The sequence below is a fragment of the Gadus morhua genome, chromosome 14 (genome assembly GCF_902167405.1).
Source record: "Gadus morhua chromosome 14, gadMor3.0, whole genome shotgun sequence".
In the NCBI taxonomy this organism is placed as follows: Eukaryota; Metazoa; Chordata; class Actinopteri; order Gadiformes; family Gadidae; genus Gadus; species Gadus morhua.
In genome coordinates this window covers 8839676-8856347 of record NC_044061.1, presented here as the reverse complement: position 1 = coordinate 8856347, position 16672 = coordinate 8839676, and the positions used below count along the sequence as shown (strand labels likewise).

At 44.1% G+C, this 16672-nt stretch overlaps 3 protein-coding genes across 4 annotated transcripts; 2 read left to right on the top strand and 1 right to left on the bottom strand.

Annotated features, from left to right (window-relative positions):
• cgref1 (cell growth regulator with EF-hand domain 1) lies at positions 1-4252 on the top strand. Its single transcript, XM_030377880.1, has 7 exons — positions 1-313; positions 936-1038; positions 1324-1374; positions 2186-2256; positions 2452-2576; positions 2792-2893; positions 3402-4252. The coding sequence occupies exons 1-7, from the start codon at positions 304-306 to the stop codon at positions 3732-3734; spliced, it is 795 nt and encodes a 264-aa protein (XP_030233740.1). The 5' UTR covers positions 1-303; the 3' UTR covers positions 3735-4252.
• A 281-nt stretch (positions 4253-4533) lies between these two features.
• Positions 4534-6631, top strand: drc8 (dynein regulatory complex subunit 8). 2 transcript variants are annotated; one of them, XM_030376228.1, is made up of 7 exons: positions 4534-4573; positions 4866-4950; positions 5138-5210; positions 5356-5429; positions 5516-5558; positions 5666-5732; positions 5856-6631. In XM_030376228.1, the coding sequence occupies exons 1-7, from the start codon at positions 4549-4551 to the stop codon at positions 5972-5974; spliced, it is 486 nt and encodes a 161-aa protein (XP_030232088.1). In that variant the 5' UTR covers positions 4534-4548; the 3' UTR covers positions 5975-6631. The 2 variants fall into 2 exon arrangements, with proteins under 2 accessions (XP_030232088.1, XP_030232089.1); XM_030376229.1 differs by lacking the exon at positions 4534-4573 and having other exon boundaries at positions 4860-4950; positions 5125-5210; positions 5856-6402.
• On the bottom strand, positions 6256-16457 carry adpgk2 (ADP-dependent glucokinase 2). Its single transcript, XM_030376224.1, has 7 exons — positions 16262-16457; positions 14261-14420; positions 11842-12032; positions 11578-11674; positions 11348-11484; positions 9709-9845; positions 6256-9055 (listed from the first exon to the last, which is right to left on the bottom strand). The coding sequence occupies exons 1-7, from the start codon at positions 16455-16457 to the stop codon at positions 8501-8503; spliced, it is 1473 nt and encodes a 490-aa protein (XP_030232084.1). The 3' UTR covers positions 6256-8500.
• Positions 16458-16672: the final 215 nt, after the last annotated feature.

The window sequence follows — 16672 nt, the reverse complement described above, 5'->3', positions numbered from 1 at the left end:
AGGAGGTACGTGGCGCTGCCGGGGGAGTGGAGCAGCGTAGGACTCTTCCTCCGACATCTCCCAAGGCCCCGCACACACAAAAGGGCGCGGGCTTCCACGTGGACTCTGTCATTGACCAAAACAATTTGTGTGCGCGTGGAACCCGCGGCGGCTCGTGGCTGACGTTGCGCAGTGCGGACACTCCGTGCGTTGCGAGCGTAGCGGGACAGCGGCATTCTTCCTCTCTTTATACCCACTCTCAATTCTCTTTCTCTCTCTCCCTGAAGATTAATACACACATTGTTGGGCAGACTTTGTTCCAATATGCTGAAAGGTAAGCCCCCCCCCCCCCCCCCCCCCCCCCACACACACACACACACTTTGCGGTAGCATGAATTGTTTATTTCATTCATGCGTCTACACGGGTTTTGTTTAGATTGATTGTATTAGTATTACTACTGTGCAACTCCTAGCTATTCGCTTTCCGTTCTGTTTAGTTTCAACAGCTGAGATTTAGAGAGAATGTGTTTCTGCTTGTGCAGTAGATACTACGGTTGCGTTAGGATTTACCAGTGCCCTAGCAATGGGCTCGGGTTTGTAACTGTTTGTTACTGGAGAGGAAATAGTCATGCTAACATTGGTTTCCTTCTAGCATCATGCAAGGAAGAGATCTTAAAGGGGCATGATTGTTTCTTCTGTTGGACCGATAGGTAGGCTATACTATAGAAGGAAAAAAGGCTTCTGTTCGAATTTTCTACCAAGATTATAAACCCTTATTTGCATACTTTGTTCAAGCTCCTGAGTATGAGGAGCTATAGCCGACTTGATACTTGATATGGAGGCTTGATAGCTATCAAGTTACAATGGTCAAACACACCGCCTATCCAGGTGATCAAACTCTGTCGTTATCCCAGGCTTATATAAATACGTGAGGCTGAGTTGTGTGTTTGTGCCAGGCGTACCAGCTGTGCCTCACCTGGAGAGCCTCATCCCACGGCTCACGTGTCTCTGCCTGCTGGCGCACCTATGCCTGGGCGCCCGGGTGCCAGGGGCTACGAGGTATTATTTCTTGGAATTGTCTTTATCTTGTGTTGCCTTATTCCGTCTTCCCTAAATTTTGTCCAACATTATGATTTCACTTATATTTTTCTTTCCTCCTTTTCCCCGCATTCCTCTTTTCCCCCCTTGTTTCCTCCTCCCCCCTTTATTTTTCTTAATTTTTTCCTTCTTTCTTTATTTTCTCTTTCCTTCCTTTTTTTTCTATGTTTTTTGAACTTTCACAGCCGCCACTGATCCCTGCTAACTGACTGTGTAATATCTTAATGTGCATTGACGTCCCCACAGAGAGGAGTCCGGTCTGGTTAACCCCCTCGGAGCCGGGGAAGAGGAGCGCAGGTGAGCAGCTGTGTGGAACAGTGCATCACTGCACCAGCCTCACACTTACACCACGTGTTCTTAATAGTAGAAGTTAGTTATTTTTTTAACACGTAAATGTGAGGAAACATTCAGCCTCAGTCTGAGCTAGGATGAGTTTTCTGAGCCCCCCCAAAACCAGGCAAGGTGCCTGGCAAAAAGAGGCCCGTTCACAATTCTGACTTTTAAGTTGGGAAAGTGAACATGACATTCGAGCAAGTCGAACATGACATGTACTTGCCCTATGGGGCAAGTGCTTTGAAACCTTAGTGTCAACCCCTGCATTGTGTTCATAGTCTTATATGGACGGGCGAAAATATAAAACATTTATTGCCTCTGACAATAGAGCAGGTACCCTACCAATACTTAGCAGGGTCCATCTTGGACTCAGGGTCAGATTGATGCTTTGCCACATAGTAAGTGTGTGAGGCCATGGCCAGAGCGCCCTAGCGAGGTAACGCACTGGACTTTAACTGGCGTGTGGGGTTCGCCGCAGTGACGTGGCCTTGCCCCTGCAGACAAAAGATCCCGATAAGAGTGTGTGGACTTTAAGACTGCAGCTGTCTCGTTCACTGTGTTCAAAACATATCAGACCCACGTTGTTGTGGTTGGGGCGAGTGGGCGATGCTGATTAAGTTGTAGTGAGGTCATTTACGGTGAGCTGTGAATATTACAATGGATGGAGAAGGTTACCTGTGACCATAACACATGGCGAGTGTGATCACATAACATGAACATGTCTGCCTGTATTTAAGTCGAATGTTGTCCTGGGTGACCTGTGACTTTCTGGCAGGTTGCTGCAGAGTTACATTCAAGCCCATCTCAAAGAGGGTGAAGGATCGGATGTCAGCACATGGGAACAAGGTAAAAGTCGACATCTAGTGGTCCTTCTGTGTACAGTTCAATATTCAAACCTACATTTTGTCCATAAACATTTGCCCATCAAGGCACATTTTTAGGACATAACAGAATCAAGCAATACCTTTTTTTTCTGTTTGTATCTGAAGATAGTTTGTAAAAGACAAACATACATATTCCTCTCTCCTTTGTCCCTCTCAGCTGTGTTCTTCCTGTTTCATCTGTATGATTTTGATCGAAGCGGACACATCGATGGCCTAGAGATGATGAAGCTACTGTCAGACTACAATTCTCACGCACCACGTGAAGCAAGTTCTAATGAGCCGGTAAGAAAAATCCCTATGAGGGTTGGATTACTTAGAGCATACATCAACTAAGTCTTCTTCAGATGGATATTCCGTAGTTCGTGCTTATACAATTTGTACACACAGTGGCTCCTCCTTTTCCTGAACACCTGGGTGTTTGTGTGTGTCTCTTTGTGTGTCTCTTTGTGTGTGTCTCTGTGTGTGTTATGGTATGTGACTGTGCATCGTCTTTCCAGATTGTAACCATGGTAGATTTCTTACTCAAGACGAGGGATCTGAACCAGGATGGGCTACTGGCTCCCTCTGAGCTGCTATCTTCACCCTTGCCTTACATTCAGGTACATGTTTACACACAGTTTACACTCAGGTACACGTTCATACACATCTTACTCCCAAGAACATATTTATACACAGCTTGCTCCCAGGTACACGTTTATACACAGCTTACTCTCAAATACACGTTGATGCACAGCTTACCCTCAGGTACACGTTTATACACAGCTTACTCCTAGGTACATGTTTATACACAGCTTACTCCTAGGTACATGTTTATACACAGTTTACACTCTGGTACATATTTATACACATTTTACACTCAGGTAGAATTGGATACACAGTTTGCACTCAGGTACAAGTTGTTACACAGTTTACACTTCAGGGGTACAAGTTATTACACCGTTTACACTCAAGTACAAGCTAATACACAGTTTACCCTGTGGTACATGTTTATACACATTTTACCACCAGGAACAAGTTAATACACAGTTTACAATCATCTAAATGCTGACATATGGGTACAAGTCTTCTCTTGTGGACTAATATAATCCCACTTCCAACCTTACGAAGGATTCTGACGACGAGGCTTTGCAGCAAGGGGAAGTGGCGGTCGAGGAGAAGCTGGTGGCGCCTGAAGACAGCTTGAAGACAGGAGGTGAAGAGCTGAAGAAGGAGGCGGAGGAGGAGGAGATTCAGCCAGGAGGAGAGCATGAAGATAACACTCACCGGGAGAAAGAGGTCGGGCATAAGGAAGAAGTGCCCCTCGATCAGGTTTTAGAGGACAACGAAAGGGAACAGAAGGAACTTGATGAACTACAAATCCAAAAAGCCCCTGCTCCAGTGGAACAGGGCGAGGGACCACAACAAGGAGTATTAGTGCACCATGGACAACCAGAGATGTGAACAAGAACTAACACGCAAGGACCCAAACACACCTAGCCTAGCTCTGCCCTGAAGAATTAGCAGAATGAATAAAGTGTAAGCTTTCTGTGACTCAAGGGACAACAATCACAATAACAAGTCCTTTAGTGCTTCTGGTCCATCAGGTAGACAAACGGACACTGAGTTGTTCCTCATAACGATGGTGCCGAGACAAGAGCTAATTCACTAGTTCACAGGTTTGGTGTATAGATAGATACTCTTCATTATTATGTCTCCATCAGAGATGGAATAATAAACAATCATTAAATTAAGTAAATCTCAATTTGTTATGGTAAATTACGGTTAAACCAACATCACAAAACAAGCAATGCAATATTTGTACCCTTAAGAAAATAGTTTTTAAGATCCTAAAAATGAGGGCGTAATTTAGGAATATAATTGAACTTAATTATGCCTGTTTATGTCCATACTTTTGTTAATAAAAGTTTATTTTGGAAAATAATGATGTCTTTCTGTAATAAAATATATTTAAAACCCTTCTCCTTGTAGGCTTGTCTTCATTGAGATTCTGAAGTAAGCTATATATAAACCTACATCCCTATAAAATTCGGTGGCTGACTAAAAAGTAAATTTTACCATTGAAGTAATCTGATTTGTGCAGACAAACGTTATCCCAACTATTTTAAGGTAATGCTGCATTTCCAGCGAAGGCAGAATAGTCAAAAGTCGGTAAATCAATTAAAAAATAAAAACAACCACCAGGGGGAGTAGTTTACACATAATTCAGACCAGCATCGTTTTAGGGTCTCTATAGCAACAGACAGTATACTCAAACATGGCTGACGACAGGGAACGGGCAGGTGCGTAAAAGTACAATTGATATAGGCTTATAGGTTTATTGTCAACAATACTAACTTATATTGGCTTTTCTAGTGGTATTCTTTAAGGAGACATAGGGCCACAAAAATAGATCAAGTTTCCACAATTTCACCTTGTAACGTGTAAAATAACTTGGACACCAATTAGTCAAAATACCGTCAATTTATTGAGAACAAATGCAAATTATTTCTCGATCAAATGTGTCATTATTTATTTGGGTTATTATTTTGAATGATGCTTTTTAAATGTTATTTCCCTCTGCTCTGGGGCCAGAGATCCTGGTGACAGGGGTCCACAAGAGGATCAACGATGCGTTTCAAGTGTTTGATCACGACCTGAACAAGACGGTCGATGTCAGGTGTGTTTATTTAACCTGGAGGAACCTGCACATTTCCCCTTACATCAGTCTGGTTCTTCAGGCCGATCGGTAGTAAATATATATATATATATATATATATATATATATATATATATATATATATATATATATATATATATATATATATATATATATATATATATATATATATAGTCTGCATTTATAGGGAGATCGGTGCCATTGTTCGTTCTCTGGGCTGCTTCCCCACTGAGGCAGAGCTGCTTGATATCATAGATGAGGTAAGAACTTCCGTCCGTCTAACTGTTCTATTCTAATCTATATCTTATGTCTAATCTTTAATCATGCTGACAGTTGGTTTCATACTGCTTGGACAGTCATAGCATACAAAGTATATTGAACAGCGACCACATTCTGTTACTAAAGGTGGAAGAACCCAATGGATTCATCTGCTTTGAGAGGTTCCTCCCAACAATGAGTAAAATACTTATGGAGAACAAGTAAGACCAGAAGACCCCATCATACAGTAGCGACACCAAATGCTGTGTTAAGGATTCCCATGACCCAACTGTGTGCGTTTGTGTAGGTTCCGCCCCATACCCGAGGACACGCTGCTTAAGGCGTTTGAGGTAAGCCAGTTCCTCATATTCTATTATTACCATAATATATATATGATCACATGCCTATAGATGTGATCCATCAGTATATATGGAGAAAGATCCTTTTTTTTTTCCAGGTTCTTGATCAACAGAAGAAAGGACACCTGGAACCGAATGAACTGACAGAGTACATGAGACAGGGAGGTAAGGCCTGCTAGTTCAACTCTACCAACACAATCCCTACTGGGACGCAAACACGCAAAATAGGCAAACAATTGGCTTTCTCTTCATAGGTGTTTGTGTGTGTGTGTGTGTGTGTGTTGGTAGATGAACCTTTCACCCAGTTGGAGATGGAGGAGATGCTGTCTTCAGCGGTGGAACCTGACTCCAATCTTATCTACTACAAAGACTTTGTCAATATGATGGTGCTGGATGGGGAGAGATGATTTCACAGCATTTTGATCTCTTCATCTTTTATATGTTTGAACTAATATGTCAGCATTAGAACCATCAGAAAGATTAATCGATTTGGAAACCCAATTTACGACTTCTGAAGGTTATTTACGATAATACGGACACATTTATATTTAGATATATATGGTTTAAAAGATGAATGTACTTTTATAACGCATACTAATATCACACCAACAGAATTTCTCAACATTTGATGGGTTTGTGGAATATCAAGTCATGGTGCGGAAAAACAAGTAAATGAAACATTGACTTATTCATGAGCAAAACACACTTTATATTAACATAACGTTTGCATGCATGTAATGCTGAACCCCAACTGTGGAACATGTATGACTCAATGAATGATCTGTAGATTGATATGTTAATGAGCACATAAAACCAATCCCATGCATGTTAAAGACATGCATGACAACTTAAATTCACAGTAAAAACCTGGACAATAATTCTTTACTTTCCGGGACAATGCAGGAAATGGAGGATATCAGCAACGAAAAAAAGCATGAAACTCTCAAGACATTCCCTTTTTATACAACGCCGCCAAATACAGAAGACATAAAATATATGCCCTCAGCATCATCCAAGGACAGAAACCAAAACAAAGTTCATCACACACACACACACACAAACACTAGGCTTCCCTAAAAATAGATTTAGAAAAGACAACACAAGATGCCCTAAACTTAAAGCCTGACCCTTAAACATGGGGCAAAGCTTCCATATCATTACCAAGATTCTATCGTTACAAGCAACCACAAGGAGATTTTCATACTTTATCTAATTAAGTGAAAAACTCAAAAGGTTATCAAACAAAAGAGGTGAAAAGGGTATACCTTTGAATTTATTTAATGGGTTGTAGTTTAGCAATGGAATGTTAAATTCCCTAGCTTTGGTAAGATGTCAAGAATGCCATGGATTTCATTGAAGAATACCTGTAATAAATAGAGCTAAAGATCGACCGCTATGCTAAATATCCTCCGGTGCAAGTATCCTAAATCACATGAAAGTAAGTCCATTTGAAAGACTACAGCCAAGCCACATTCATGAGGAATGCTATTTATTCGTGGTAGTCCCTGAGAAGCAAGGCAAACAGTTAAAGGGGCTCGCATGTTGCCCCAACAAACACCAACATTGGAACCTATTGGCTGGAGGTTTTCCAATTAGCGTTGTCGAATAGGCATTGGCCAACATGCTTAAAGGTGGGGGCTTGTTGTGTTTGTTGGGGCAGTGTGCTGGCACCTTAAGATAGGAAGACATGAAGGGAGGCAGTGGCTTCGAACTGAAAATCATGCGGCTCCATCCCACGTGATTTCACACAGAAATCATGTGAGCTCGAACAACAGCTAGTCTTCCTCTTGGTGTTAGGTCAATTTAAAAATGTGACGATGCCTACACAGAAACATCTGATATGGTTTGATTGTGCATATATCATTTGGCAGAGCACTATGGTCTAAGTGGTTCCTATGATGGTTATGTGGATTCAAGTCAAACCCCCCCTTCACACCAACTAGCTTTCCTCTCAACTATGCAGCATCTGGAAGTACAGACTGCACTGGAATCAAGAGAGGAAAACAAAAATATCACAATGGCCTTTAGTTTATCCAGCCACAAAGCTGCTGTGGACATCGCAGTTTATTTGGTCCTTGAAGAGTTAAACCCATGGGTAAAAGCAACCCATAAATGACAGAGGTAGAGGGGTTACTTCGGACATCATAGTAAGCCATAAACAGTTTTCTGTTCACGTCATTCTTGAATTATTGCACTGAAAACGGGGATCAATGACAGTTCCTTTCATTCTACACAAAAATGCATACATTGACCTGAAATCCAACACTTCACATACTAAGGGAAGGCTCTTACTGGGTGATGGAAAATTAAGACTATTGGAAAATCGACACCTCTTCAGACAAGCATTGCATCAAAGACTGTTACGCGGGGCTCTATTATAAAACATACACTTAAAAAGTATACTGTCTGACAGCAGGGATCTCTCTTCCATCTTATATTTATGCATATGGTGTGGTGACTGAGCTTTTACTCATGACTTTGGACTTAAGGAATTAATAGTCGAACTGGGACTTGCAACTACTATGCATTGAATAGTGCCGTTTTGTCGATTGAATGAAATATCCCCCATTGTTACAAATTCGATTTGGCCCCAAATGTCTCTCCACTGGGCTTGCACAGATGAACTGCAAAATTTGATCCGGTTAAATTTTCTCTTGAAGTATAAATAATAGACCCCCCCCCCCCCAGGCTTTCTACTTCTGTTTTACAAACAAACAAGAGGACTTTGCAAGATCATACAAAGAACTCATCCAGACGTCACACAGTCATTTTTGGCATTAGCTTCTGAGGAGAGTTGCCATTAGCCTGGCCAAACGCAGTCGCCTAGAAACGCCGTCAAACATCGATCCGTCCAGGTTCCCTAAAACACCAGAGGGCGCCCACTTCTTCGACACGCAGCAAGTATTACAAGAGAAGCCTTCCGTGGCGCTGCTCTAGATCTGCAGCACCAGCCCGGCGGCTGAGACGTTGTCCCCGCCACCGGCGGTCTGGTACACCTCGGTGCACACCAGCACGGGGGCCACGCAGACCTGGTAGTCGTCCTCGTGCCAGCAGCTGACCGGCCGGCTCTCGTCCACGCTGATGCGCTGGCTGCCCTCCTGGCGGCTGACGGAGAACGAGTCGTCCATGATGAGGCGCGCCTTGCTGGGGTCGATGTCCGGGGAGCCGCACACGTGGCGGTTGGCCGTGAGCGAGGCCTTGGCGGTGGCCGACATGGTGTTCTTCCACTGGGAGCCCTGGGTCACGATCATGGCCTGGAAGGCCAGCGTGTGGACGTGCAGCCGGGTCAGCCGGCGGCGGCCCGTGGCGCTGGCCGCTCCCCGGTCGCCGGCCCGGTGGTGCTGGTTGAGGAGGCTGTAGAGCTCCCTCATCTGGTCCAGGACGGTGGCCACGCGGGGGTTGGGGTCCGAGAGCACGGTGATGTTGGAGCCCTTCAGGAGGCTGAGCAGGTTGGGCAGCTCCTGTTCGTTCATTCCCAGAGAGTTGGCCTGGAGGAGCAGGAAATCAGTGTCACACTATCGATACGGTTGATTCAGATGAAAACCATCTCATGGGAGGCACAGAACCACATGTATACACTATAATTTAATGCAGGCGCCAAAAATGTCCGGGAGCAAACTTAATATTCTCAAAGCCCTTTGAGAGGCAACACAAAAATAATGTACTTGACTTGAATGTAACATTAAGCCAATTCAAAACCCAGGGACATTGTAATGTCTGAACAAACTCGGTTTCCTAGTTGAGGTAGCAGAAGAAATATAGTAATCTCTGATCCAGCAGTCCTAATATGTTTAGGAAAATGTCTGGGTGGAGAAGGCACAAAGCCTGGTCAAGAAAACAGATTCTGCAAGGGGTGGAGTTACGTATGGATTCCAGTTTCTGTCTATTCTACCAGAAAATGAAACTCAGATGAAGATTTCAGGAGGGGATAGTGCAAAAAATATGATGCGAAAGAAAGTGAAACGCCCCATTGTCTAAAGTCTTCGTTTGTGCCACTACAAATATAGCAAAGAAGAATGTCCTGCCCTTATGTTCCCAAATGAAGGGCATCGTCTTTCCGTTTCGCCCTTCAATCTATAAATATCTTATGGCCGTGGATGCTTGTCAATGTGTGTGTGGGCATGGTTCAAATTCTACATACGTTCGGGACCACCAGGTTGAGCAAGTCCTTCATCAGACCTTCATCCACGAAACTGGCCATTTCAAAATGGATGCCCGTCTGAGCGGACGAGGAGGACATCATGTCTGCCAGCTGGGAGAGGAGAGCTGCTCTCTCCGCTGTTGAGAAGAGGGAAGAACAGAACAAGGGACGGTTGATTGGGACAGAGTTTGAGAAGAACAGAGGCAGTTAAAAGAAGGTGCCTCAGAGTGTCAAACTGATTTTAGAGTGTAATTCGTCAGCACTTTTATCAGATTGCCAAATGTTGAAAATGTTATTGTGGTAATGGTTAAAGAGGAGAGGAAGTATGCGTGTGAATGAGGGAGTTGAAGAGGGAAGTGACAAATAGCAAGTCAGTTGGGGACAATGGACAAATGAAAACAACATGACTAGTCTCTCTCTAATCTCTTATCTAAACAGTCTGGGCTTGAATAAGCAGTCATTTGGCAAGGCTGAATGCCACCCTGGGAATACAACACAAGTGGAGGACCGAGCGACACACCGCAATGACACTGTGGGAGTGTGTGTGGATGATGGCGGGTTTGAGTCTTTTTGGACTCAGGGCTGGGTGAGGTTGCACAATGAGTAATCAGTGTGCACAGGTCAATCCAGCCGTCTCCAAACACACTCAATAACGCCAGGCCATGTATCATTATTAAACCTTTACAATAAACTGGTCTTTCAACATCACTAGTGCCACCCTGCGTCCTTTGTCTTGAGGAGCCTGGTTTTGGTCACCTAGGTTGAGTGTGGTAGCCCACTAGGTGGAGTGTGGTAGCCCCCTAGGTGGGGTGTGGTAGCCACCTAGGTGGGGTGTGGTAGCCACCTAGGTGGCGTGTGGGCTGCCACCTTGGCGGAGTGTGGTAGCCACCAAGGTGGATTGTGGGGTGCCACCTAGGTGGGGTGTGGTAGCCTCCTAGCTGGGGTGTGGTAGCCACCTAGGTGGGGTGTGGTAGCCACCTAGGTGGGGTGTGGTAGCCTCCTAGCTGGGGTGTGGTAGCCTCCTAGTTGGGGTGTGGTAGCCACCTAGGTGGGGTGTGGTAGCCTCCTAGTTGGGGTGTGGTAGCCTCCTAGTTGGGGTGTGGTAGCCACCTAGGTGGGGTGTGGTAGCCTCCTAGCTGGGGTGTGGTAGCCACCTAGGTGGGGTGTGGTAGCCACCTAGTTGGGGTGTGGTAGCCTCCTAGGTGGGGTGTGGTAGCCTCCTAGTTGGGGTGTGGTAGCCACCTAGGCGGGGTGTGGTAGCCTCCTAGCTGGGGTGTGGTAGCCACCTAGGTGGGGTGTGGTAGCCACCTAGGTGGGGTGTGGTAGCCTCCTAGTTGGGGTGTGGTAGCCTCCTAGTTGGGGTGTGGTAGCCACCTAGGTGGGGTGTGGTAGACTCCTAGTTGGGGTGTGGTAGCCACCTAGATGGGGTGTGGTAGCCACCTAGGTGGGGTGTGGTCGCCACCTAGGTGGGGTGTGGTAGCCTCCTAGGTGGGGTGTGGTAGCCACCTAGGTGCCGTGTAGCACTGTAGCAGGAACTTGGCTACGCACTCAATATCCAATTATTTCCCCTTTTCACGAAACATCCCCAAAAGTACCAGTCAAAGTATTTCCACAAGCTCGTAGAGCCTTCTCATCTCACCTGGCTTAAAGGGGAAATTGTCCATCATCTGCAGCCCCCCCACCACCAGAAGATCAGGGTTGAAATCTTGAAGTTTCTCCGCAAAGTCATCCATGGAGTCCAGGTAGGGGTTATGGTCATCACTGTGGACTATGTACCTGTCGACACCAAATGTGTGAAAACGGGATACACTACATCTACTACATCAAACGCTTGGTAATACAGCCCGGTACAGTGCCGGCGTGTCCTACCTGTTGGCCCTTCGGGAGGTGTAGGGGCCCCAGCTGGCCCCAGCGGGGTACTCGAGGATCAGGTGGATGTCTGGCTCCTCCACTACATTACCGGCCACTAGCGAGACACAGGGAGCAGGGCATGAAAACCGGGTGGAGGCTAACGTTACACTGCGCTATGCATGGGAGGCCGGGGGGGGGGAGGGGCCAGAGTTCAACTCTAATATAATCGTCCGCTGTTAAATGAGTCAACGTGCAACTGAGGAATGGTAGGCATGTGCTTACCCATGATGTGCTGGGACAGGACCTCGGTAAAGTCCGGGCTGAAGGTTCCCCCTAGCAAAACGTCACAGCCCTCGTTTGCCATGCGACCTGCCATCACAGGGGCGTTTCCACCCACTGCCCATCGGTTGCCGGGCAACCCCCGAGAGGTTTCCACCAGCTCGCTGAAGAGTGTTTTATTCATCACAAAACGCCTGGGAGGGTGACAGAAAGGGGGGGGGGGGGGGGGGGGGGGTGGCGGTCGGTGAAACAGCTTGATGATAGAAAGACCAGAGGTTTGGTAGTTTAGATCTTATCTTAATGCTTTTCATGAAAGGTTAACTGTTTTACAAAAGGAATTCAACCGACTTCAGAACCTTGGTTTACCCTGAAAGCATTCCAATACCAAGCAAAGGCACCCGTTAGAAATCCCTGGCACACACAGAATAGGATTATAGAGTGGTCTAATCTGTAACGACCTCATTAATTTTCCATCTTAAATACCACGGTGGGTTTTACAAAGCCTGGGGGCGTTTTCCTTTGTGTAAAAGGAAAATGTTCACAATTAAGTATGCTGGACTACAGATTTGAGATGTATTTGATCTGACAGCAAAACATTCCTCCTCTACAGCTTCAACATGACTGTGCATGAAGATGGAAAAGGTTTGTATATACAGGAAACTTGTGTGATGAGGTGAGCATGAAGACAATATGAGGTAGCAAAGACAATAGCAAAGTCAACCCTCCCAAGATAAATAAGACTGTGTTTACATACTCTGTGAACTATGGGCGTACATATTAAAGGGATGCAGGAAAGAATACTGAGTGACTACAGGGGTGGAGTTTGACAGCATGGGGTTAATTTTTTCAAAGTTATAATATTATAAGATTAAGCATTTAGCTACAAACAGTTGGGTTTACGTACACCCAACTATAATATTCTCTGTCTATGACTTCCAAATATTTCCTAACAAGCTTAGTGGCGGGAATGTCTCACAAAATAGGCATGAGTTGATCCAATGTTGTGCTAAGCTGAGAAATGCTAAATGATCCTTAAATCCGTTTTGTTCCATATCTAAAATGTTTGGTTACGTTCTTCAGTATAATGAGACCATCAATCGTCAAGGCAGTTCAACAACGACGCTTATTACGATTCAAAAAGAGGATGGGGGGGTGGTAGTTGCCAAGAAGAGACTCTCCAGTAAAAGCACCGCAGGGCGGTCACATGCTCAGACGATCATTTACAACCCTCTCTATAACACAGATCCCAAGTCTCGTCGGTCTGCTGCCTTTGGATATAAGCCAGAAGCACTTCATTAGTCCTGAACGTTGTGAGCCAATAAAATGCGATCAGTAAGAATAAATAACAATGTTAATTTCAGGGTTGTTGTTTTCTCACACCCCATATCGAGGAATAGGATTAATCTGAGCCATGTTGGGTGTTGAACGGAGCCCTAAATAGCATGAGAGGAGAAGGACTTATGGCGATTGCTGCAGAACATACACTTGCCCCTGTAAATGCCAAAGTGCCACGAGTGTCAGTTTAGCTGTTCTTTTTTTAGATGGTAAACGGGCTGGTGCTGTGCCTATGTATCGTTCATCATCGACATTGCACACGGATGGTAAGACACTGATGGAAGATTGCACAAATTATTGATGGGCGGCTAGATACAAACAAAACACACACAGAGAAAGGACGAAAGTGCCATGGAAACCGAACAACAGAGGGATTTCCTTGGGACGGAAAGTGAAATTTGTATTTCGTTGAGTTTATTGACCCTTGAGCCTTTCCACTGAACCGTGCATGCCAGTGAGGCCAAGACTGTCTGAAAGAAACATGAAAATAAAAACCTCTATTCTGTGCATTTCCAACCATTATGAGTACTATGTATTGAGCCCTAAACTAATACTATTATTATGAATGTCCTGGCTTCCCGTTCTACCAGAGTACAGTATAGTGCCCCTAAAGGGAACCGGTTACCCTGCCTACCAGCAGAGGACACTAGCAGGGCTGAATGATATGGCAAAAAACGAATCATATTGCGATATGACTCAGCATTAGTGGGACAGAATAGATCATTTTTGCCTTACTATTTTCAAGGGCATCTCATTCATAATGGGATCATACATTTACCCCAAATAATTGCAACTCCTGCGATTTGGATATTGCAATTGGCCATATTGGGATTTCAATACTATTTTGATTAGTTGTTCAGTCCTAGTTACTAGATGGTTAATTAGCAAACAAGGCCGATGTAGGATCTCAGTCCGATCTGAGCATGAGCACTGCATTCATTTCACAGCACACCACTTCCCCTTTTTTTTTTACAAATCACACTGCACACGCACGCACACACAGTTAGTTTTTTGGATAAGTTTCATTGGTTAGCCACAAAGAAGATCAAAACATACCATGTCATAAGTTAATGGTTAAAATACTCACTCTGAAGCAGCTCCCGGTGCGAAGAAATAGGCGAAGCTCTGGGCAAGCTGTTGGGCGTTCTCGATGGAGTCATGGTGCAGGGGCTGGTTGGTGCTGGACAGCCCCATCTCATTCATCAGTGATACTCCATCCACTAGCAGGTCCACGCACCCACCGAAACCTGCAGGGAAACCAAGCAAAAAGATTTGAGCAACATTTTGGTAACTTGCATTGCCTTGAGGCATTGAGGGCTTTGGAAGAAAACACTTTTTAATTCCCTGTGAGAAGTATAAATTATACAGCTGTTATTGAAGCTGTTGGAATTGCAATATGTCTCTTCACTTGCCAAGGGCATGGGAATGTTAATTAGTATGCAAATGCTAACCGTCGCTTCGTCAACAAGGTTCGGCTTTGACTCAAGTTAGGGATTGACATTATCATATCAATCTTGCGTAACCAGAAGCTGAACTCTGTGCATTGCAGGGACCTGACAAATGCTATAGATTAGTATTGGTTTTATGAACTAATTCGTCACGGAACAATAAAGCAATACATTGGTAAACCAAGCCTCCTCTCAGAACCATGCTTGACTACAAGCCCGTAGCATACAGCAAATAAAAAAATCAACAATGATTAGATGAGTAAAGAGTGAGTAAACCAAGACAGATTGAAGCAGTGAAACAATGATCCAGGTTGTGTGGGGGTGGATATGAGTTTAAGGGTGGGGGGATGTGAAAAAACACTATCTTTGCTCTTAGAAACAGAGCAAAGTTGTAAATATCTTGTCAGATTGCATTCAGTCCGCATTCTTGGGTAGGGCAGTCCTCAAAGAGAGAGTCAACAATTGGTGAAAGGTAAATTGTCTTAGTCAAGGTGGTCAAGGAGCGTTTCAATTCCATTCAAAAAGCTTTATGGCACGACCATTGTTGTGAACAGTATTACCGATGCATTATTTATCTTTATTTTTTATACCTGATGGAAGTATGTTTCCTTTCCCTACAAGAGTTTTCTACTTTGTCAATGCATATTAATTAAAAAAGTATTAATATATATATTTTTTTATAATATATGTATAGATTTATTATCTTCAAACCAGAACATGTGGTTTTCGGGTTCTCATTGTTTTTAGTAGTTTAATGTTGCAACAATGCATTGTTGGTACTTTAGGGGTTAATTCCTGAAGGCAAATAGACGAGCAATGACTCAGCATTTATCCCAGAACTCGAGGAAATCATTCTGAATTCACAACATTGAGAATGCAGGTCAGAAAAGGTGATTAACGCGAGATTGATTTGTAATCAAGATGCATTTGATGACATTGTATGACAGCACTCCAAACCTTTTAGGTTGGGTTGGAGGAGTAAAGGTGGAAATGATGTAGTAGCTGTGTGTGTCATGGTCCAAATGATACAATTAAATAGCGATAAGATCTAGAGTCAGCTGATTAGAGTTTTGACAAAGTACTCAATGCGCTGATTATTAAATATTGTTAGACATTTTGAGACCATTTTTTTTTAAACGATAAATCTAAAAACAACTCCAGTGTGTGGGTTTTTCAACTGCAAATTATTGAAATAATTACAATGCAATTAAGTTAACGGGACTTTCGTTTGCAGCGCAATGTGGATACAACCAATGTAGAGTTGGTTCAGTTTTACTCAATATTATCTGTATTTACTTAATACATCCCCCAAAACCGGTTAATGCAACCACTTCAACGCCATCTAACCAGGTCAAGAGTCAGACTAGTTTTGAATACATTAAGAGGAAACGCTGCGGAGACTACGCTTCATGCCCTGCATCGTTGGGTTACAATGTGTTGTCGATTTACTAACGCTGCTATAACGTTATTCTATTACTCGAACGGGACGGATAGACTCAATAAGAAAACGAATATAAATGAAGTAAAAGAAAACGATATTCATTGAATACAATAGTATTCAATGAATAAACAGGTAATTGCCATCATTGGCTATAAGTCAACGTATAACTGCCCGTTAAAGGCTCTTCTCCTCCACTTACCGATCGCCACTTTGGGTCGAGCTCTGATATCAATGCCCACTTTGCGCTCCGCTCGTAGCAACGACGACAGGACGTTGTCCAGCCGGTCATCTAGCAACGCGTCCGGGGGTGTTCGGAACGTGTAAGCCAGTATTAAAACCAAAATGGATACAAAGGAGCCATACTTCATGAACGAAGAGCCGTTCACCCCCTCCATGTCGACTAGCTGGCTGCTAGCATCGCTCTGAACATCAGTGCGTTCTAGAATCTACTACCAAGCTTACCACTGAGGGGCGGGGGGTGTGGCGTTTGTTTTCCTCTAGCGCTAGTACCGTTTGACAACCAAGTGGGCGGATCTTAAATGAAACTAGTACGTTATAAGATAAACAGAAGAAAAACATGAAAACGCACTTTTCAAAAATACATTCGTAT